General features: G+C 36.3%; 1 protein-coding gene across 1 annotated transcript in view; it reads right to left on the bottom strand.

The window, feature by feature from the left end:
• Nucleotides 1-24,048, bottom strand: part of LOC150091374 (SH3 domain-containing kinase-binding protein 1-like) — a 393,836-nt gene that overhangs the window by 180,296 nt on the left and 189,492 nt on the right. The window contains exon 8 of the mRNA XM_090383547.1: nucleotides 12,793-12,894. Coding sequence (XP_090239673.1) covers nucleotides 12,793-12,894 — 102 coding nt within the window. The remainder of the gene's footprint in view (nucleotides 1-12,792; nucleotides 12,895-24,048) is intronic.

Here is a 24,048-nt window from a genome sequence, read left to right as displayed (position 1 = left end):
ATTCTGCAAGATCATTTGCACGTGAAGAAACTTTGTTCTCTCTGGGTGCCGCATCAACTGACTGAAGAGCAGATGACACGACGTGTGACTTGGTGCCGGGAGATGTTAAAAAAGTTTGATAAGGGACAATCTCGGTACGTGAACAACATTGTGACAGGTGACGACACTTGGCTGTACTATTACGATCTGCCGACCAAGGCTCAAAACAAAGTTTGGGTCTTTGATGATGACGACACACCCGTAATTGTCAGAAAATCCCGATCTGTAAAGAAGAAAATGATAGCTGTATTTTTCAAATCGAGTGGAATTGTGGAACGTGTCGTTTTGGACACGCAGAAGACAGTCACAGCTAAGTGGTATACTGAACAATGCCTGCCTAAAGTCATTGGATCTATGAAGAACCTGCGGCCAAAGTCAAGAATGGACACCTGGTACCTCCATCACGAAAATGCTCCAGTTCACCGCGCCAAAGCCTGCCCCGAATATTTGACCACGACAGGACTGAAACTTCTCGAACACCCTCCCTACAGTCCAGACCTTGCTCCCTGCGACTTTGCACTGTTCCCGCATGTGAAAATGAAGCTAAAAGGGAGGCGGTTTTCCAGTGATGAGGACCTTCTACGGGCTTGGGACAACGAGTGTGCTTTACTCCCTAGTGAAACTTGGCAAAACTGGTTTAAAGATTGGTTTCGGAGGGTGGAGAGGTGTATTGAATGTAGAGGAAATTACTTTGAAAAAATTAAATAAACAAAGCTGTATTGCAAAACTTTCCTAGTACCCTTTGTATTATGATTTTGAAGAAAATATATGAGAATGCTACCTCCTTTATTAGACTAGACAAAGACAGTAGTAAATTTAAAATTGGGAAAGGAGTTTGACAAGGAGACACAATACTTGTTTGTTTCGGGATTTATTGGGCACATCGGCAACTATGGCCATAGTGCGCCAAAGACAGACACAATACCTCCAAAGTTGTTTACTGCTGCTCTTCAGGAACCTTTCAGAAGATTAGACTGGTTGCAGAAAGGAGTCAATATGAATGGAAAGTAACTAAACCATTTACGATTTGCAGATGACATTGTGATCATAAGTCATGATCCCAAAGAATTAGAGGAAAATCTTAATCGGTTATCAGGATTTCGGACTAAAAAAAAATGAATATGGCTAAAACAAAAGTACAGTTGTGGCCCCCCGTATCTTCAGTTACCTGCAGTTAACCACAGGAAAAAAAAAAAAAAAAGAAAAACTTAACATGTACTACTCGTGTATCCAATATGATGCTTCCCTTTATTTTTTACAATGTCGCGTATGGTTTGGTCACCAACATTATAATGGTTCTTTAGACATTTAATTAATGGATGTACCGTTTTCAAACTTTTGAATAATTTCAAACAATAATTTGTTTTATTTGAAAGCACAACTTTTGCGCTTGCCCATCATTTTCGCGATTTCTAAACAAAAAAAAAAAACCCGACAAATAATGAAACAAAATTTGTCCTTTTGCGGTGTGATAGAACACAACAATCGACGCAACGCACTAAATCAAACTAAACATTTGGTCTCTCTCTCTCTCTCTCTCTCTCTTTTTTTTTTTTTTTTTGTTTTGTTTTGAGCAGTGGGTGTGAAGACAGCAGGGGTTGCAAGATAATGGGTACACTAATCTGCCAATGACAACTTATAACTACCGGTTCTTGTTGCTTATTTACAACTTGAAAAATGTCTATTCTAGCTATTACTTGAATTTTACGATTTCTGGTTGACTTTTTTTTTTTTTTTTTTTTTTTTTACTTGGAGTCTTGAAGTGTCCCGGTTATTCCAATCCTGGTAAATTGAGAGCCTGCCATACTTTATTATTACCGTATTTAATGTTGGTAATGTCTTACTGTGTGTTTAATTTATCAATTAAACTTTATTATACATATGCATGTAAGAGAAAATAATATTTTATATGGGGTCAGCAGGTGTTCGCTTATATCAGTGGTTTCAGCCATCCACGGTAGGTCATGGAACATATCCCCCGTGGTTACGAGGGTCTTACTGTATTAATAAACAAGTATGCCACAGAAAGGGCTATAATGATTAGAGGAGCAGTAATTGAAAAGGCGGATTCATATACTTATCTGGGACAAGTCATTAGCTACAATAATGATAAACATCTGGAAGTCAAGAGAAGAATAATTTTTGGATGGATAGCATTCAGGAAATATAGTCACATACTGAGGAGCAATATCCCAATGTCTGAAATGTAAAATAATGAGCCAGTGTATACTCCCCAACATGACGTATGGAAGTGAAACTTGGGCACTCACCAAAAGAATGGAAGCGAAGCTGAGAACTACACAGCGAAGAATGGAACGAATTATATTAGGAATCAGACTGATAGATAAGAGAAACACATGGATTATGCAGAAATCTCAAATAAAGGATATTCTTATCAAAACTAAAGAAACTAAAATGGTCTTGGGCAGGACACATAGCTCGAAGTCATGATGACAGATGGACTAAGAAAATAACAGAATGGTACCCAAGAGGAGCTAGAAGAAAACCTGGAAGACAACGACAGAGATGGGCAGATGAAATTCATGAGTTTGTGGATAGTAAATGGATGGCCATTGCACAAAACAGAAGGAACTGGAAAGTTGCTGGAGAGGCCTTCATCTTGCAGTGGATTGAAAATGGATGATGATGAAGCCTACACTGGCTATAGTGTGCCTGTCCATAGGGATGTGTTACGAAATAATTCAGAATTGAAGGCATTTCAATTTCATTTTAGAAAACTAATCGGAATTGATGATATATTCCGATTTTTTTCAGAAAGCTGAAAAGTTCATTAATATTTGCCTGATCGCCAATAATATGCTCTAGTGATCTCGGTTGTTGAAGATTTGTTAAAGAAAGCAGGACTGATGTTCTGTCCTGTTGATAGTGAGGACAGTTAATAAGAATATGTCTGACCATTAGTTATGCTGAGTAGTGTGGACACTGTGGAGGATCATCACCTTGTGAGCAGATGGAGATGGGTGGGTATGCCCTATTCTTGCCCGTGCAAATACCACTTCTTCCCTTCTAATTATCTGGCTGCTCCAGTGCCAAAATTTTGGTTCCTGTTTCAACTGGAAAAGTTTATTATTAGTCTGGGTGTGCCACAGTTCTTTCCACTGTGCAAGGCATGCTGCTGCTACTATGATGACATTATAGTCCGAAGTTGGATATGGACAGATGTCAAGTCTAAAGTTGATGAATTTTTTGCAGATATATCTGCCAGTTCATTCCCCTTTATCCCTGAATATGCTGGAATCCAACAAAAGTTCAAAAATTGTTGACGATGTTCAATTTTCAAGAGCAACCTCCTGATTTGGTTAAAAACAGGGTGATTCGTATAGGAAGGATTTTGCATTGTTCTAACTGAGCTGAGAGAATGTGTAAATTAAATATTTTGGAGATGGGTAAGATTCAGATTTTCTAGAGCTAATTTTATTCCACATAGTTCTGCAGAAAAGTTGTATATTCAGGTGGAAGGGAAGCTGAAATTATAGCAGAGGGAAACTGCAGCTGCTCCAATGGCTGATTGAGATTTGGACCCATCGGTATATATTGGCAGGAAATCAACATAGCTCTGAATATGACTTGCATGAAGTTGTCTCACGTTAAGTCGGTATAAGATTCTTACCCCTTTGAAGAAGAGTATGAAAGTTCAGTTGAGGAGGGGAGTCCAAGGTGGATGAAAGTAATTCGTTACCTGCTGACTATTGTAAAGAGGAACTTTCCAACTCTGTGATATTTCAAAAAGCTGTAGGCCTGCTGGCCTTATTTTATTAGGTTTATTTCTATAGAGATTAGGGAGTTGTGGATTGAACAGATATGTGAGCTGACCGGCTAGCCAGGTGAGTAAAGTGCCTGCCTAGCAACCCAAAGGTCACGGGTTCAAATCTCACCTCAGACTTAGATCAGAGTACAAAATGCAAAAACATTGGGAGGTGCATTATGGCCACAGAAGCCGATGCACCAACAACAAACAAAAAAAAAAGAGGTACAGTCAGTCCTCGTATAGCAAGATAGTTGTGTTCCTAGAAACCCTCGTGCAATGCAAAATCATGCAATATAAACAACAGGTCCTATGAGAAAAATAGGGTTAGATGCCGACCACCCAAGATTGAACACACATTTGTAACCAAACACAATAAATAAACTGGCTGGACTATTACATAATAAAATATTGCTAATGCTTTTGCTTCTATTGTAAGAAAACTCGTTTTTTGTTTCATTTTCTATCCAAACAGATGACAGCTGTTCCATCTCTTCCAATTCTTTATCTAATGGATATTAATTTTTTTATTTTTTTTTTATTTTAGCGCAAACACGAGAGGTATCAGAACCTATAGTACTTAGTACCTTGCTTGGGTTGGAGGTTGAGAAGATAAAAGAAGATATTGGACTTGAACTTCTGTAGACTAATTTTCAGGAAATACGTATGAAGTAAGGTTGTTCCAGAAAATGGCAGTTGAATGAATAAACAAGGAAGATGAAATTTGGTTCTGTGAGTTTGACGTTGGACAGTAAATGGATGTTGGCGGCACGTGTTCAGACTGTTTTGAAAGAGAGAGCGGGAATTATAGAAGTCAATTCAGAAGAACAGTGCCCATGGAAATATCTGTAGAAGAGGCATGCAGCAGAAACAGTACGTCTATGGGACAGTGAACGGAGAGACTCTGTTAGAAATGAATCATTAATTAATCTAACTGCCCCTTTTTGATTGGAATCAAGAAGCCTGAGAGAGGTTTTGGGGGCACCACCCCAGATGTGGGAACAATATTCCATGGTAGGGCAGATTTCCAATTTGTACAGAGTGAACAGCTGTTTGAAAGAAAAGTAATGCCGAGAACGAAAGAGAAAACCAAGTTTTTTAGATGCAGAGGAAGCAATATTTGTAATGTGCTTGTGCCAAGAGAGATTAGAAGTCAGGGTAATTCCCAAAAGAGATATATCATTTTGCCTAGAAATCGGAGTGTCACTAAAGATAAGCATAGGAGCTGAAGAATCCTTTTTGCGAGATATAAGACAAGACTGAGTTTTAGAAGGGTTGAAATCAACTAAGTTGTCTTTGCCCCACTGGAAAATTACCTGGAGATCGGCATTTAAGGAATTGGTAGCAGATTTTCGAGAAGTTGAAGCTGATTGAGCAGGGCAAAAGATTTCTCAAAATGGAAAGTGGAATGCAATGTACTATCATCGGCAAAACTATGGATAGGTTTTCCAGTCAATGGAAGAAGATCATTAATATACAAAAGGAAACGAGTGGGGGAAAGAACTGAACCTTGGGGGACACCGGCATTAGTGGAGAAGTTAGAAGACAGAGAGCCATCTACCATCACCCTCAGTGAGCAATCAGAGAGAAAACTGGATAACCAATTACAAAAAGCAGTAGGCAAACCATAAGACGGAAGCTTGTTTAGAAGACCTTTATGCCAAACACAATCGAAAGCCTTTGAGATGTCAAGAGCAACTACTTGTGTTTCACCGAACCTTTCCATTAAATTAGTCCATAAATGGGTAACATAAGCCAGAACATCACCAGTGGATCAACACTGACGGAATCCATACTGGCGATCGTCGATCAGATGGAAGGTTTCTAGGTAGTTTAAGAGTTGGGGGTTAATTGATTTCTCCATTACTTTAGAAACAGTAGAAGTAATTGCAATGGGATGATAATTGGATGGGCGGGATTTGTCACCCTTTTTAGGAACTGGCTGGATATGAGCAAATTTCCAAGCAGAAGGAAAAACATCTTTGGAATAAGAAAGTGAAAAAAGGCAGCAGAGAATAGGAGTAAGTTCAGGAGCACAGGTTTTGAGAACAAGTGGAGAAATATCATCGGGACCTGGAGCTTTCTTAGCATCAAGAGTCGTCAAAATCCTCCTGACATGCTTTTGATGGAAGACCACAGTAGGCATTGAATGGAGCGTGTTGGGAATGGTGGGAGGTGTTTTACCAAGATCATTAATACATGAGTTGGAAGAAAAATGGGATGCTAGCAGGTCAGCTTTATCCTTGGCTGAAGTGACAACAGAACCATCTGGTTTGGACAGAGGTGGGAGCAGAGATGGGCAAAAGTTGCGGCCAATAGCTTTGGCAAGGGACCAGAATGCTTGGCTACCATTAGGGCAAGAAGCAAGTTTTCTAGTCTTAGCCTGTTCAAACTCTAGTTTGGACTGATTAATAACTGCTTTACAATTGTTGCGAGCTTTGGTGTAGGTAGAAAATGAAACTGAAGAATTAGAAATAAGCCAATTACTATATGCAACATTCTTCTCTTGAACAGCTTTAGCACATTTATTGGAAAACCAAGATTTAGATAAAGGACGAGATTTTAAAGTGGAGTGTGGGATAAAGGATTCCATTCCTGCAAGAATAATTTCACTGACACGATCTGAGCAAACGTTGACATCAGAAGTTTTGAAACAGTAATCCGACCAAGGAAAAGAAGAAAAGAAATCTCGCAGGTCATCCATCCCATTTTGCATTCTTGTAATGCCACACAACACGAGGTTGGAAATAGCCATGAGATCAAGGCTCCATTGGAGAAGAGACAATCACCAAGTTTTGATCTGAAGTGCCTAAAGAATCTCTCACTTCAACCGTGTACCAGAGGTAGCACTAGCTGATCTGGAAGCCTCCTAGAGAGTTACCAATAGGTTCAGTTCGGTGTACTAACTAGTGGCCAGCCTGAGAACACCATCTTAGAGCTGTATCCTCGAAATGTAAGGAATATTAGATCTCACCATGATGTTCATCATAACCTCAAAAGTCATCAATCATACTGCATGATGGAATTGATAGGGAATGGTTGACCGGAACTTAGCTCTAGAGACTAAACATGGGTTCCACCACTTCAATCCCCCAATAAGGAAAGTGATGGTATTGCACCGGTTGGTGAGAGTCATCTACCACCTAGTAACATAGAGGGGCGGCATTCCTCCATGTGGTGTGGGTGCCACACCTCAACCCCTGCTTACGTTGGTTCACACCTGGGTGGTCACCCACCATGTACTTCTGAATGGAGGTTATACCCAGGATTACTAACAGTCACACCATTGTGAAGGTGCAAGCAGAGGATTTGGCTGTCACAGACCATCTGGACTTCGCCGAAATTGGGTCCACTTGACTTGAGTGTCACCCGAATATCAGTTTCATCAGCGTTTTAGACTCCCAAGTAGCAAGTGCAGCTTGTCTGGCATATCTGAGAGAATGTCTGCGACAACCTCAAGCACATGGAAATAAGTTGCAACTTATTTCCAGAACTTTGTGACTAATAAACCTTATCACTTCGGATGATAAGGTTTACTGGAGAGTGCTCCTTAAAAAACATATCAGTTCCTTATGCTAAATGAACTTGCAATCGGCCCCATAGTTAATCTGGAGTAGCATGTGCAACAACATGCTGAAAATGAAATGCTTGTGTAGCAGTAATATATTTAAAAGCATCAGATAAAGTTGATAAAGGATACTGCATTTTTAAAAATTGCTTATCGACAATTTTAAAAAATACACACTATACCTAAATAATACTGATTATAGCAGACGAATAAAGTTCATAAAAAAAGGGATAAAACTAGACAAAGACTATAAAGTAAATAAAGCTTGAATGAAAATACAGCAAATTAAATACCTTACAGTATTCATATGTCACTTGATTGAAAAAAAAGAGGAAGAGAAGGAAGGGGGAGAATCAAAAGAGATAGGAAAGAAAAAAACACGTGCTTACCCTTGTATGCACGAAAGGTGTTTTATGTGAAAACACCTTTGATGAAAATCAGAACCGTTTTAAAATCTGGACTGAAGATATGAATGATGTAACGTTTTATGATGAAGCACTCTACTTACTCTATCGAATCAATGTAATGACTGAGTTTGCGTCATTTAGGAAGTAGGGGGGTGTGAGCTTATGTCCACGCCTACTACTTCCTAGATGACGTAAATGATTGTTCAACTTGCATTGTTCATCGGTTCTTACTCTATTGAATCAATGTTAGTGACTGCATTAGTGTCATTTAAGAAGTGATGTAATTTGCATCATTTCTGTTTCACATTTTTGCCTACAAGCTGAATGCTGATTGTTGGACTGAGTAGGGTGCCTCCAAAGATGTTTTCACATCAAGAATCAACGTAACTGCATTAGCGTAATTTAAGAAGTGATGTAATTTGCGTCATTTCCATGTTGCATTTTCATAACAAATTGGTTTTACTTCAGTCCGAAATTTAATAGGTTCCACCAAAGATGTTTTCACATACAAAAAAGCAGCACTTGAATTGGAAGAGAGATAATTTCCATTCTGCAAATCAAAAGAAGAATGGATACAATCTTACTAAATAGTGGGAATTTAAGAAAGAAATGGCAGACTTAGCTATAATGGGTAAGCACAGGAAAGGAGGGATCATTACATTAATGGTTTGAGCTGCTTCCTGGACAACCAACTAATAATGAGCAAAAGCATGTTGACGTTTAGACCAATCTTAGTTATTTTGTTGCAACTGTAATGGATACAAAAGCAGAACAACCTGTGTGCAGCAAGTTTTGTGTGAAGAACAAGAAAAATGAAATGGAAATTCTCCAAATAGGAAATATATTTGCTGGTGCTTGTTTAAGTAAGGCAGATTAGTGGGTGAAACATTTCTGCAACATCTGAGAATCTACCAAAGATGACCAATGTTCAGGTTGACCTCTAACTTCAAGCAGTGATAAAAAGTTGCTAAAGCATAACAAAAAATTTGTTCTTCTGAGGCATTTATTGCTGATGAACTGGGAGTCTCCTTTGGATTGTATCCAAGATTATTCAATTGCGACCAAAGGTTCACTCAAGAACTCTACAAGGAACTGAAAATAAAGGTAAAAATGGACCATAATTTCATCAACTGCATTGTTATTAGTCATGGCACATGGGTTATGAACAAAAAAAAAAATATAAGGAGAATCTGTCAAGTTCAGTCAAATATGAAAACAATGTTTTCTGTTTTTTGACATATAGGGTATTCAGTATGATCCATCAGATTGGTCAGACAGCAAACTAGACACATTAAAACAGCAATTTCCAAACTGGGAGGCGCAGAGAAGTGCAAAAGGAGGCGCGAAATTACATTTCGCATCTCCTTTTGCACTTGTCTTACATTTAACAGAAATGTAATTTTCATAACAACATATATGAATAAAAAATATATACACATATAAATAAACTTTCATAACATAACATTAAATTTTATAACCTATTTTTTAAAGAATTTACCACCACCTATCTCACTCTAACTTCGATATAAACATTTATTTGGAAAACAAATATAAATAAAAAAAATAAATTTTCTGTTTATAACTCCGGGATGACCAAACGGTCAGAGGAGTTCACAAGATAGAGAGAATACAAGAAACAGCACCGTATTCAGCAGTCACGGGCTTGAACCCCGGTCACTCAAGGCACGTATACTTATGCACCCGTGCACTTGACCACTAGGCTACGAAAACAAATATTATATTTTTCTGAAATGGATTGATGAATTATGATTGATATGATGTAATGTAATATATATAATTTAGTGCGTACTATGTATGACATATATAGGTAGATTGCATAGTATAGCATTAGCTGCATGGTTGAAAATATGGTTTCAGCGGTGTGCAATTGTGTTTTATTATTGTTTTTAGCGTGTTTACTTACTGATAATAATCGTTAGTAATTTAGAAGTTGTAGTTCTAAATTATGTTAGTAATTTAGAACTACAGATGCTTATTATTTCATGTAATTAGTATTAATAATTATTGTATTAACATATTAAAAATAAGAAATTGCACAATTATAGATGCTTTACTTCAAGGGAGGCACCGGGAAAATTTTACAGGGAAAGGGAGGCGTGGGCTCAGAAAGTTTGAGAACCACTGCATTAAAAAGAGATTCTGATTTGATTACAAATAGCAAATTATTTTTCCACCATTATAACTCCCGGCAAAGTAACGTTCTTGTTTTTAATGCACATATCATACTCTCCATTCAAGAAATTTTTGGACAAAAAAAATTCCTGTGGTAACCTAACATAATTACCTGACTTTACCTAACATAATTACCTGTGGTAAAGAAATTTGATTTCTTTTTTTCTTTCCCAAATTCAAAATAAATCTGAAAGGACTAATACTGAATGATATTCCAACTACCCAACAGAATGCAGTAGCAGAATTCAACTAGCTCACAGTTGTACTTTCTAGTGATGCCTTTAGAATGGAAGGAATATTGGGACACATGAATATCATCAGGGGATGACATTCCAGATGACTACAGGCACTCTCTGGCTTATGTAATACTCAACTTATGGAAATTCAACTTCATGTAAGTTTTTGCCGGCCGGTGCAAACTTAAATAAAATCGTGGAAACATATTTTGCATCCCGTAGGAATAAATGGAGGTATCGTGAAAATATCGTAATGTGAACCCAATAACACATTGTTTTTTTTTTTTGGTAATTCATTCCAAGACCTCGGAAGTTGAAATTTTCGCTATATAACTAAGCTATTTCTCTCTCTAAAATGTCATTTTTATAATGGAAATTGCGCTACACTTTCATCATTATAATATATTCGGTTATAAGAATTAATTTTGAACACCTTTGTGATATTTTTCTAAAACACATTACTAGAGGTCACAACCATAAAACAATAAAACCAATTTGCAATTTCGAATTTATTGGGCTTTTCTGTTAGTGCAATCTATTATAAACGGGTAGTAAACTTGATCTTATTGCATTTGCAATAATACCAATAACTGGAATTCTGTGGGTTTTTACGTTACAGTATTATGGTGAAATGAGTTTCCCTTCACTGAAATCTTCAACCACATAAAAAACATAAATAAATTTTCAGAATCTTTTCTTCATTCCTATTTCTTTATTACAATGGTGAAGGAAAAGAGACCAACAAAAAGTGCAAGTGATGGAGAGCTAGGAAACAAAACAAAATTGATTTAGAAATGAAGATGATTAAGAATTACAAGCAGGACAAAATTTGTCATCTATTTGCACAGGAATTAGGTCTTGCTGCTTCAAAAGTGAATACTATTTTAAAGGACAGCATGTGTATAAAAGAACATGTTAAAGGATCAATGCATTTAAGATCAACAGTGTTCAGATGCTATTTCAAAGACGGGAAAGCTATTAATTATATGGATGGAAAATCAGATTCGGAAGTGAGTGCCCCTGAGTCTAATGGCTATTCAAGCAAAAGCAAGAAGTATTTATGATGACATTTAAGAATAAGTATGGTGAACCCCAAGCCAAGTTTTGTGGCAAGCAACAGATGGTTTAATAGGTTCAAGCATCGTGCCTGTTTCCAAAACATTAAAGTATGCGGTGAAGTCGCTAGTGATTCTGCAGCTGCAGAGAAATTGTGATGTATTGGAAAAAACTCCTAAATCTCCACAGCCCTCAACCTCTGCAGCGGCGTACTTATCAGCTGGAGACGTTGATTCTGGCAATGATGCTCAAAAGATAAAACTTGCTGATGTTATGCCCATCGCCTCTCTCTTTTTGTAATTTTGGATACTTCTGTAATTTTTCCTCAGCATGATATAAAAAATTGAATAAGTAATTCTATTTATATGTTCGAACATTTCTTTTTTGTTTCAATCAAATTCTGTGCACATAGTTGTGAGTGCTGCATAAGCATTTAGGGAAATTTCGACTTATGTAGAGTTCTGTGGAACATAACCCTTACGTAAGTCGGGGAGTGGCTGTATTAATAAAAATATGTACCATACATGGTTTTCAATGCAGATTCACCGATGAGCTTCACATTGTGGAGGTGGTTTAAATGTTTTTTTTTAGTTTTTTTAACCAGCCTTTACAGCTAATAAACTTGTGCCACTAGAGCTTTTGCCAGATTCACTAAAGTATTTGTATAGTTTTTTGCATTTTCATGTATGTAAGGGAGCTTAACAGAAATTTTTTTCTGCAATAGACCTTCAATCCAAATATTTAATGACTTTTCCATTTTTTCGATTTTAACCAAGTGTTATATGGTACATATTTTTGTTGCAATAGTGCGCTCTCAGAAACACCATCATATCCTTTTTTCCAGTTTTTTAATGGATCAGACAGTGAATTCACTGATTTTATAACAGTTTGCAACTGAAACTAAATTTCTCCTTTTGAAAGTTTATCTAACAACTCAATCTTGCTTGATAAAGTCATCAACTTTGATCTTTTAACAATTCCCCTTTTGCTGAAACTCATATTTTCTTATAAAATTAAGCTGTCAAACAGAAAAACGAGACATATGCACATTCCCACTACAAATGCATAACACAGACTGACAATTTCACACTTGAATCAATATTAGTCATGCCCATGTTAATGCACTGTGACTGTAGTCACAGTGCATTAACATTGACATTTTACAGAGTGCAACCATGAACAAGCAAAACTGTGAATAAAAAATCTGCAAATAGCAAAGGTAGTTACTATAAAGTAAAGAACCATTCTTTCCTTGGAGTTGTTAAATAATCTTAATTTATTTATTTTTTAATATTTATCTTAATTTTCAGCACCATACCAAAAAATAAATAAATAAATAAATAAAAATTACATTTTACATACTTTATTTTAAATGTTAGCATAAAATAACTAAAATCCAATGTGAATAAAAATATTGGATAACCACTTTATAAGTAAACCAAACGACAGCATTACTGAAGAAATGTTTGATTCCTTTAAATTAACATATCAGAATAGAGACTATTTTTTAAAAATACCTTCACTTACCGATGCAGAAATATTAGGTCGATGCAATGTTCTGTCTTCAGTTATTAAAGATTCTGAACCAGATATATCAGCTAAATGCCCATATTTTGAAATGTATTTAACCTATGAAAATATAATACTGACTATTATATGAAAATATAAGACTGCAGAAGAATGACTAAAATTCATGAAAATAATATAAATAATTATACAGGGCCTAATAATTATGTTATTATTATTATTTATTTATTTTTAAGTTTTGCTGAATATATAACAGAATGAATTCTAATTACAGTAGACTTCCGATTATCTAGGGGCAGTTTAACTGAGTTGCAGATAAACTGGGGCCAAAAAAAAATTATTTAAATGTCTGAAAAAAAAAAATCAATTACAGTACCTAGTTAAAATTTATTTTTAAATTTAATTTTGTTTAAAAAAGTACCATGGGAACATTTTTGTAAAATATTTTTCACCAAATGTGACAACATTAATACAACCGATGGACCAAGGGGTGATTCAAATTTTAGAGAAATTTTTAAAAAAAATTGTTACACATTTGTATTAAATAAGGAAGGTAATTTGTTGTCATTTAGGAAACATATGGCAGTATTAGGTGGGGGCTTAGAGGGGAACAGGCATTCTGTGTGTTATCACACACTCAGTCTAAAACACTGATGGACCCAATATCTTTCTATTTTAGAAGACAGGAGAAGTCTGGTTGGCCTGTCTTCCTAAAATCCACTTGTGCACACCTTCTCGATGGTAAGCCCCGTTATGTCACTTTGGTGGCAACGAACATGTAGAGTGGCTCTTTTCAAGATACCTGGTCAGCTTGCAGAGGAAAGACCAAACCCTCCAGCATGAAAACACGATGAAACAAATGGCCCTCAGTCCCCAGCGGCTTTCACTCCCCCTCTTATGGAAGTGAGAGGATCAGAGTGGAAGCAGAAGGTGCCTAAAAATCTCTGGGTACGACCAGGCTGAACGGATGCACGGAAACTGAACTTGGCCTGTTACAATGTAAGATCGCTCATCGGTGAAGACAGGATATTAGAGCTAGAAAAGGAATTAGAAAATGTGAATTGGAATATCATTGGCTTGGCTGAAACAAGAAGAAGAAATGAATCACTAAAGTTTATCTAGTGGAAATCTACTGTATACCAATGGAAATAGTGAAAGGAGCGAAGGTGGAGTTGGCTTTCTGGTCCATAAAGTTATTAAAAATAACATTTTGGAATTCAGAAGTACATCACCAAGGGTATCAAAGACTACTCCAGGGTCCTGAGCTAGCTATCAGCATTCTTCTCTTTCTTGGTGATTCCCTTCTACTTTTGACTCTCTCTCTCTCTCTCTCAGAGTAACTCGGGAATTTTTTTTTTGGCTGGTGCAGCATAAGCCTCAGGCTTCCTTGCATCATATAGCTAATAATAATAATACTATACTCAGCATTTCTAAGAGGTACAAACTGAATGTTATAATGATATATGCACCAACATGATGAGGAAGAGGTTGAAAAAATGTACACCGAAATTAAAGAACTAGATGAACAGAAAACTCACTATACCATCATTATGGGGGTATTCAATGCTAAGGTTGGAAAGAGACAAAACAGCAAATTTTGGAATTGGTAAAAGAAATGAAAGGTGTGAAAGACTTGTGGAATTTGCAGAATCTTGAGGAATGTCAGTAATGAACACTTTTTTCAAGAAAAGGGTGAACAGAAAGTGAATATGGAAGCACCCAAATGGATTAACAACTAATGAAATCAACTTAATCCTCACTAACAGATGGTATATTGTGAATGATGTTACTGTCTCGAACAAGGTAATTGTTGGAAATAATCACAGAATGGTAAGATGAACACTTGATATAGATGTAAGAAAAGAAAAAACTGACTCGAGTAAATAATACAAAGGTTTCTGAGATAAAAGGACTCGGAATAAATAATACAAAGGTTTTTGAGATAACAGGACTCGAATAATCAATACAAAGGTTACTGAGATAAAAGGACTCGGGAATAAATAATACAAAGGTTTTTGAGATAACAGGAGAGGAGAAAAAGCAGTATGTACTGGAATTTAAGAACATGTTTGAGCATCTGACGACCTTTCAGGACCAAGGTATCGATGAGGGATACAATTTTCTGAAAGTGATAAAGCCTGAGAAACTTACAGGTAAAAAGAAATCCAAAGAATTAGTCAAGAAACACTTGTCATGATGAACCAAAGATAACAAATGAAGAGTAAGTAAACACTGACAAGGTCCAAATTGAGTATACTGAGTTATGCAAAGCCATTAGAAAGAGACTCAGAGAGGACATAAGAAGATTTAACACAAGAAAAGTAGAACAAGCATTAAGGGAAAACAAAGGACTTAAATCCAGCAGTCATGAGTAGTAATACAGAAAGACAAATGAAATCAACTTAATCGGAATTTGAAATAGTGATGGTGCACTTTTAAATAGCAGAGAAGGCATAATTCAAATAGCAGAAGACTACTATAAAGTATTACATAAGGAGCAAGGGAATGATGCCAGTTGTGGGGAAGATGGACCACAATTTTGCAACACATACAACAAAGCCTTCTTGGTGAGATAGAACATGCATTTAAGAAAATGAAGAATCAAAAAGCCCTGGGTGAAGATAAAGTTACTGCAGAGTTGTTAAAATTGGGAGGAAGAGCCATGACACAGAAACTGGCAAGACTCTTCACAAAATACATTATGAAAGGTGTGATGCCTAAGGAGTGGAATAATGTAATCATAGATTTGCTGCATAAGAAAGGAGATAAATTAGAAATTAGAGACCAATTAGCTTGTTGTCCCACATCTACAAGTTGTTCACAAGGGTCATTACTAACAGATTAGAAAGAATACTTGATGAGAATCAACCGAAAGAGCAAGCTGGCTTTACGACGGGATTCTTAACATTAACATTGCAGCTAATGGAGAAAGCAAATGAATATAAAACACCGTTATGCCTGGCATTTGTGGATTATGAAAGGGCAATTAACACTATACAGCATACGGCAATGTTTTAGGCACTGGAAAGGCAAGGCATAGACACCTCATACATTAGGATTTTGAAGAAAATATACAAGAACGTTACCTCCTTTATTAGACTAGACAAAGACAGTAGCAAATTTAAAATTTAGAAAGGAATTCAACGTGGAAACAAAATATCTCCGAAGTTATTTACTGCTGCCCTTGAAGAAGCTTTCAGAAGATTAGACTGGTCACAGAGAAGAGTCAATGTGCAGGGAGAGACCTAAACCATTTACGATTTGCAGATGACATTGTGATCATAAGCCACGATCCCAAAGAATTAGAGGAAAATCTTAATCGGTTATGCAGAGTTAGTAAGGATTTCGGACTAAAGATGAATATGACTAAAACAAAAGTAACGATAAACAGGTATGCCACATAATGGGACATAATCATTGAAGGAGCAGTAACTGAAAAGGTGAATTCATATACTTATCTGGGACAAGTCGTTAGCTGTAATAATGATAAATGGCTGGAAGTCAAGAGAAGAATAAATTTCGGATGGATAAGCTTTGACAAAATATAGTCACATACTGAGGAGTGATATCCCATTTTGTTTTAAACATAAAATAATGAACCAATGTGTACACCCCACCATGACTTATGGATGTGAAACTTGGGCACTCACTAAAGAATGGAAGAGAAGCTGAAAACTACACAGCAAAGAATGGAATGAATTATATTAGGAATCAGACTGTTAGATAAGAAGAGAAACACATGGATTAGGCAGCAAACACAAATAAAGGACATTCTTATTAAAAATAAAGCCCTGAAATGGTCTTAGGCAGGACACATAGCTCGAAAACATGATGCCAGCTGGACTAAGAAAATACAGGGGGTCTTCGTTATCCTAGGATAATTGGTTCCAGAAAATTCTGCTTAAAATGTATTTTTCGTAATGTGTATTATGTACTTGTACATAGTAAAAAATGGATTGAAGGAACTGAAAAAGGAGACAATTATTTTATTAGACATTTTTTATTGGAACTGAAAAATTAAACAATTATTTTATTAGACATTTTTATTATAATATATTGAACATTGTAAAGTTAATTAAAGTTTATTGAAGTTATACAGTACTATATTTCAGTTTTATTAATAAAGAATGAATCCAGAGTTGTCTGTTTTTTTTAGCAGTATTTTTTCTAATAAAAGTATGTCGTAGCATTTAGTTATGTCTTTAACTTTGTGCTTAAGTTTTGCTGCACGATCATGAAGAGGGTCATTCTCACAAAAATACTCAAGTGCTTGGTCAATTTTCTCAATGGCTTCCTTTAATTCTTTAATTTTCAAATCTTTATTCTTTGGTAGTTTAATCACGTCATCATTTTCGGCTTCCTCTTCTTCTGTCGATTGTTGGTCTAATTGTGCTAGCTCCTCGTTTGTAAATGGTTTTGCACTTGATTCAAGCATTTGTGCAATATCGGCATCATAAACTTTGTGGAATCTCACTTCTTTTGCAAGACTTGCAATTTCATTTTGTATCCTGGTCACATTGCATTCTTCATATTCATGAAAAGCATCAGGGTATAACTTTTTCCATAAGCTATTCATTAATCTACATGAAATTTCTTTCCAAGCTTCTCCAATCATTTTCATACTGGGTAGAATATTAAAAAAACTTTTCCAAAAATCATCCACGTTATTTTCATTACTTGTATCGGTTTCAGAAATTTGCATTACTGATGTCGTTCGTGGCGGTAAAAATATAATTTTAACATTAGGGCATATGTCATTGTCAGCTTCAGCCTTTAACATTAGGGCATAAGTCATTGTCATTATGAGCTGTGGCATTGTCTACAATATGAAGGACCTTGACTCTATATTTGAATCCTCACAATATTTTTTTACTTCAGGCACAAAGAAATGAATAAACCAATCTTGGAATATTTCTTTCATCATCCATGTTTTTCGTTGGGACTTCCATATCACTGGTATCGAACATTTTGGCAAGTTTTTTAAAGCTCTCGAATTTTCACTCCTGTAGACAAATAAAAGCTTTAGTTTTTTGTTGCCATTTGCATTTCTGTCAACAAGTAAAGTTATGTAATCTCTTGATGCCTTGAAACCAGGTGCTGCCTTTTCTTTGATTGATATGTACATCTTCGACGGCATTCACTTCCAATTTAATCCAGTTTCATCAACATTAAAAATTTGTTTAGGACTATACTGTCCCTGCTCAATGAGTCTTTTAAATTCTAAAGGATAAGATTCCACAGCTTCTCCTTGAATTTTGATATTTTTGAATCTGTACCATTTTTGGAATCGATGAAACCAACCTTTAGAAGCTACAATTTTTTTGGAATTTTTGGCTGCTTCTTTCCATTCTCTTTCTATATATCCTCGTATAAGCTTAAGGCCTTTTCTTGTATGAGCGCTAAGCTTACAGGGGTGTATTGTTGATAAAGGTCTTCTATCCAGGTAGCTAGTTGTCTTTCCATAATCTCTAATACATTATACTCCTTTTTCTCGTTAATTTAACCTCAGAATGCCAAATCATATTCTTTACTCTGCTTTTGATATCTCTATTATTTAGAATGGTGTGAATTGTTGTTTCTGGGATCTCAAGGGAACGTACGATATCGATTACTTGTTCACCACTTCTTTTATGACATATAACTTTTAATTTAACATCTAAACCATAACTTTTGCGTTGTCTTTTTTTTCGTGATGTGTTATCCTCAGCACTTTGCTTCGAACTCATGTTTAATAAAAAATAAGAAAACTAAGAATTCACTTAACTTAAAAATTATTTAAAATATCAGATGCACCTACTACAACAGCAGTAAATGAGAAAACTGACTGTAGATAGACAGAGTCGAGTCAACAGGATGCAAGTGCTTCAAATTTGAATGCCTCTGTGATATTTTTTAAAGCACATTTCTGGAGGTCACCCCATAAAACGATAAAAACAATTAGCAGTTTCTGGTTTATTGGGCTGCTCTGTTACTGCAATCTATTATAAATGGGTAGTATTGCGATAATGCTGATATAGCTGGAATTTGGTATGTTTTTACATTATTATGGTGAAATGCGTTTCCCCTTCACTGAAATCTTCAATCATATAAAAAACATTTAATAAACTTCATAAACTTTTTACACCTCTGTATGTCACTTGCGCATGTCATGTTAGTTCCAGTTTGTGCGTGCCGTGTGCCTTAACATAGATACTATTATATATATATATATATATTTTTTTTTTTACGTATTACTTGTAACCTCGTAACTGTGGGAACTCTGATAATGAATACTTGGATATCGGGGATCCCCTTTAACAGAATGGTACCCAAGAGGAACTAAGAGAAAACCTGGAAGACAACAATGGAGATGGACAGATGAAATTCACGAGTTCATGGATGGTAAATGGATGGTCATTACACAAAACAGAAGGAACTGGAAAGTTGCTAGAGGCCTTCATCCTGCAGTGGATTGAAAATGGATGTGATGATGATGACAGTATTGGATGCAATTTATGAAATTTCAATATCATGGACATCAATCAAAAGCACATTGCAAAAATTTTTTCGGAAAAAATTACACATACCTGCAAAAGATGGAGTTCTTGATGACGAGACTAATAATGACATATACGATTTAAGACAGACTGAAAGTTTTGAAATTTTAGATGAAGAAGCAGAGCCGTGCCGAGCCATTTTAGTACCTGAGGCAAGAATAAAAAATTGCATCCTCCCCTAAAATTAAAAAATAAATAAATAAAAAAAAATATATATATATATATTTTTTAATGACAACCACTGTGGCATCCCAGATGGGTAGAGCTTGGTATTTGTACAGTGGCACAACAAAGATTTTTGTTTTGTAAAAGCAAGATGATAAACAGATTGCAATAATCAAAACAAAATCAAAATTTGGCAATTATTTAATCTTTCTTTTGGCGCCCCTTTCAGCTTTTAACCTTAGGCAAGAGCTTCGTTCACCTCACCTTGGCACAGCACTGTGAAGAAGCAGTTTTTCAGTGGTTTAATTCAGATAAAAGTTTAATCTGCCATGAAATGTTATTTTCATGGCAGATATCAGAAAGGATAGACAGGGTAGGAAGGCAGGAGGGGGGTTATGCTGCTAGTTAAGAAATACAAAATCTAATGAAGAGCATCCAGTTCACATGGGTGTGGATAGTGCAATGTTGAGTCAGTTTTGTGTGACATGGGAAAGGGAAAATGAGAGTAGGAGTGTGTTATATGCCTAATGACTCTGACGAGTACAAAAAACAGTTGTGCAGAGAAATAGTGGGCCAGTAAACCAGAATGTCTTGTAATGGGGGATTTTAAATTTCCAGATACTGACTGGAACTTGTGGATTGGTCAACTGCATGCAAGCAAGACTATTGTGGATTTATTGGAGGAGTGTTTTCTACAGCAACATGTTCAAGGGGCAACCAGAGGTGGTAATCTCTTGATCTGATTATCAGCAGTAATGATGTATGCATTAGGAATTTGCAGATATAGGAACCACTAGGTGACATTGATCACAGTCTACCGATGTTGGATTTACTTAAAGATGTAACTACCATCAAGGGTAAAGGAAAGGGTTTTTGTTAAGGAGACTACAGTAGTCTCAAGCAGTTTTTGAATTCTATACAGTGGGATCAACTGATGATGTTAAAAACAGTTAATTCTATATGGGAGGTCTTCAGGGAATTAATCTTGGAAATTACTAGGCTTTTCATACCAACTAAGAAATACTGCTCAAGATTTAGGCCTAAATGGATGTCAGATAAAGTAATGAGGCTCATGGCAGAGAAGAAAAATGAGTGAGATGCACATAAATTAGCAGGTGACAAAGAAGCCTATGGCAGATATAAGCTAGTCTGTAATCAAGTCACAAAGGAGGTTAGGCAAGCGAAGGCTGAGTATGAGAAATCCTTGGTAGAGGATGCAAAGAAAAACAACGAAGACTTCTTTACTTCTTTACTTACTCTAGAAGGAAGGGGATGAATCATATTGGTCCACTTCATGTTGGTGATTCGACTGCTGATGATCCTGCTCAGATCGCTGACAAACAATGAGTATTTTGCATCTACATTCACACATGAGGAATTCTGTAAGGAAGGGGAGGATAGAAGTTTACTAAACTCTAACAGAGAGCTAAATGATTTTGTAATAAAAGAGAGCAAAGTACAGGCGAAATTGTTGAAGTTAAACTTAAGAAAGGCACCTGGACTGGATGGGATCTATTCAGTTTTATTAAAGGAGGTGGCAAATGAAGTAAACAAACTCTTAACCATAATTATGAGAGCATCCTTAGACTTAGGGGAAGTCTCCACAGACTGGAGATGGGCAAATGTATCCCCAATTCACAAAGAGGGTTCAAAGGGTGACGCAAATAATTATAGACCTGTAAGTTTAACTTCTGTTCCGGGGAAAATAATGGAGTCACTGGTTAAAGAAGTGATGCAGGATCACCTAAACAAGGCTGCAGTAATAGTTCAGGAACAGCATGGGTTTGTTAAGGGAAATTCTTGTTTGACCAATCTGATTGGAGACTATGATGTGGTCACAAAGGAATTGGATGAAAAAAAAAATTTGATATCATATACAGTCAGTCCTCGTATAGCACGTGTTTACACTACACGAATTTGATCATACACGATTTATAAATAGGGGAACGATATCTTATATAACACGAACCTAATTCGCTTATGCACGATTCGCCTTTGTGTTTACAAGAAATGGCAGTCGAACGCAGAATCATCCCAACCGAACGCAACACGATAGCAATAAAGAGAAGGTTCTGAAAATGTATTTATGTTTTTTATATCAGTGAAGGGGAAACACATTTCACCATAATAACATAAAACCAACACAATTCCAGCAATCGGTATTATCACAAATGCAATTAGATCGAGTTTACTACCAGTTTATAACAGATTCCACTAGCAGAAACGCAACTGGATTTTTATTGTTTTATGGTAGTAACCCCAAGAAATGTGAGGTGTTAATAGTGTATCTCTACCTTTACGGTGTTGTGCATTCAGTTGCTAAATGCACACAGCTTTGTTTATGTGTATCGAGCGTGCCTCCTCATTTTGTAATTGCACTTTATTCCCTAAAAATGAGTAAAAAACTTAAAAGGTGTGAAAAGGAAGCATCCTGGTGAAGACACTGCAGATTCAGACAGAAAAATAAAAGCCATATCGATAAACAGAGGGGGGACTGGGTCAAAAATTCTTACCCGGGAAAATTTATAGTGGCCTCATATTATGGTTTATGGCCAAAATCACAACGGCCTCCGGCCCACCCGGGTTTCCCCAGCAAGACTTATGGCCAGTCCGCCTCTGCGGATAGAGAAAAAGTATGAAATTGTGAAACGCTTTGAGCGAAATGAAAGACCATGTGATATTGCACATGCTACAGACCTAAATGAGGCAACCCGAGAATTACAAAGAATGCAGAGAAAATAAAAACAACTTTTATAGCAGGAACAACTCAAAGTGTAATTAAAATAAATTAGATTAAGACAAAGAATTGGAAGAGATGGAATGGCTGTTATCTGTTTGGATAGAAAATCAAACAAAAAACAAGATTGCTTACGATAGAAGTGAAAGCATTAGCAATATTTTATTACGTAATAAAATATTTGTAATAGTCGTAATAAAATACTTATGTATTTTATTATGACTATTTATTGTGTTTAGTAATGTTTTGGTTACAAATGTGTGTTCAATCTCGTGTGGTCGGCACCTAACCCTAATTTTCCCATAGGGCTTGTTGTTTATATTGCATGATTTTCATTGCACGAGGGTTTCTAGGAACACAACTATCGTGCTATAAGAGGACTGACTGTACTTGGATTTTAGGAAAGCTTTTGATACTGTTATACATGGAAGACTGTTGTACAAATTGCAGTGGTATGGCATTAAGAGCAAGTTGCTGCAATGGATAAAGGGATGGTTTAGTGGGAGACAGCAGAGATTGGTAATAAATGGACACTGCTCTACGAGGACTAATGTTATTAGTGGAGTCCCCCAAGGTTCGGTGCTGGGCCCATTGTTGTTTTGTGTATTTATTAATGATATCGATGAATTTTTGTGTATTTATTAATGATATCGGTAATACAATTTAATGTCCAAGTTTACAGATGATACAAAGGTTGGCATAGTTGTTAATGATAGTAAAGAAAGTGTGCTACTGTAACAGGATCTAGAAAAGTTAGGTAAGGCTGAGAAGTGGCAATTGAAGTTTAATATTGACAAATGCAAAGTACTGCATAAGGGTAGCAGTAACCCAAGAGAAATGTATAAACTGTGATACTTCACTCTGGGAGGTGGAGAATGAAAAAGACCTGGGGATGATTGTGCAGTCAGATGGGAAGTTCTCTGAGCAGTGCAGACAGGTTGCCAGAGCAGGTCATGAAGTTTTGTCAATGATAAATAAGAATTTTGCTAGCTGAGTCAAGGAGGTGATTATACCTTTGTATAAGGCAATGGTCAGGCCACATTTTGAGTACTGCAAACAGGTCTGGAGGCCTCATTTTAGGAAGAATGTGGAGTTGCTAGAATGAGTACAGAGCAGGGCAACAAGACTGGTGAGAGGAACAAAGGGGTTCTCTTACCAGAAGAGGCTTAAATTCCTTTTTTTCAATAAACAATAGGCACCTACGAGGTGATCTGATTGAGGTGTACAAGGCCTTGAATGGTTTGAGCGGGCTCAATGCTGATGGGATACTTCCACTTGAAGAGATTAAGAACCTGAGCGGGCACAGATTCAAATTGAGGAAAGAGTTGTAGAACAGATGTGCTGAAGTTTGTCTTTAGTCAGCAGGTAGTTGATTGCTGGAACAGACTTCCATATGTTGGTGTGGAAGTTGATAGCTTAAATAAATTTAAGGCTGAACAAGACAAACACTTGAAGTGACCAGATGGATGAAATGAGAATGTTTGTTTTGGCTAATATTGTATAAGCTTACTTTCTTGCATCATATGCATCAACTAATGCAAGTGCAAAAATCTATTAGAGGATCTCTCTGGAGGCTCTGCCTGACTATGCTGACTTCTTGTCAGTAAGGACGTCTTTTTGCCAAGATTGCATAATTTACATTCTGCCATTCATAGGAACAAAGTTCTTTACTCTCCTTTTTTTTCAATAAACAATAGAACATACAAATATATGTATACAGGCAGTTCTTGACTTTACGAGTTAATTCGTTCCTAGCGCGCACTCGTAAAGCGGGAATTTATTTCCCATAGACAATGTTAAAAATAGGGATTACGTTAT

This window comes from Mastigoproctus giganteus, chromosome 1 (genome assembly GCF_048544385.1).
Source record: "Mastigoproctus giganteus isolate SK-2022 chromosome 1, ASM4854438v1, whole genome shotgun sequence".
Lineage (NCBI taxonomy): Eukaryota > Metazoa > Arthropoda > Arachnida > Uropygi > Thelyphonidae > Mastigoproctus > Mastigoproctus giganteus.
The sequence above is the reverse complement of the archived record's forward strand: the minus strand, read 5'-3'. Positions and strand labels throughout refer to the sequence as shown.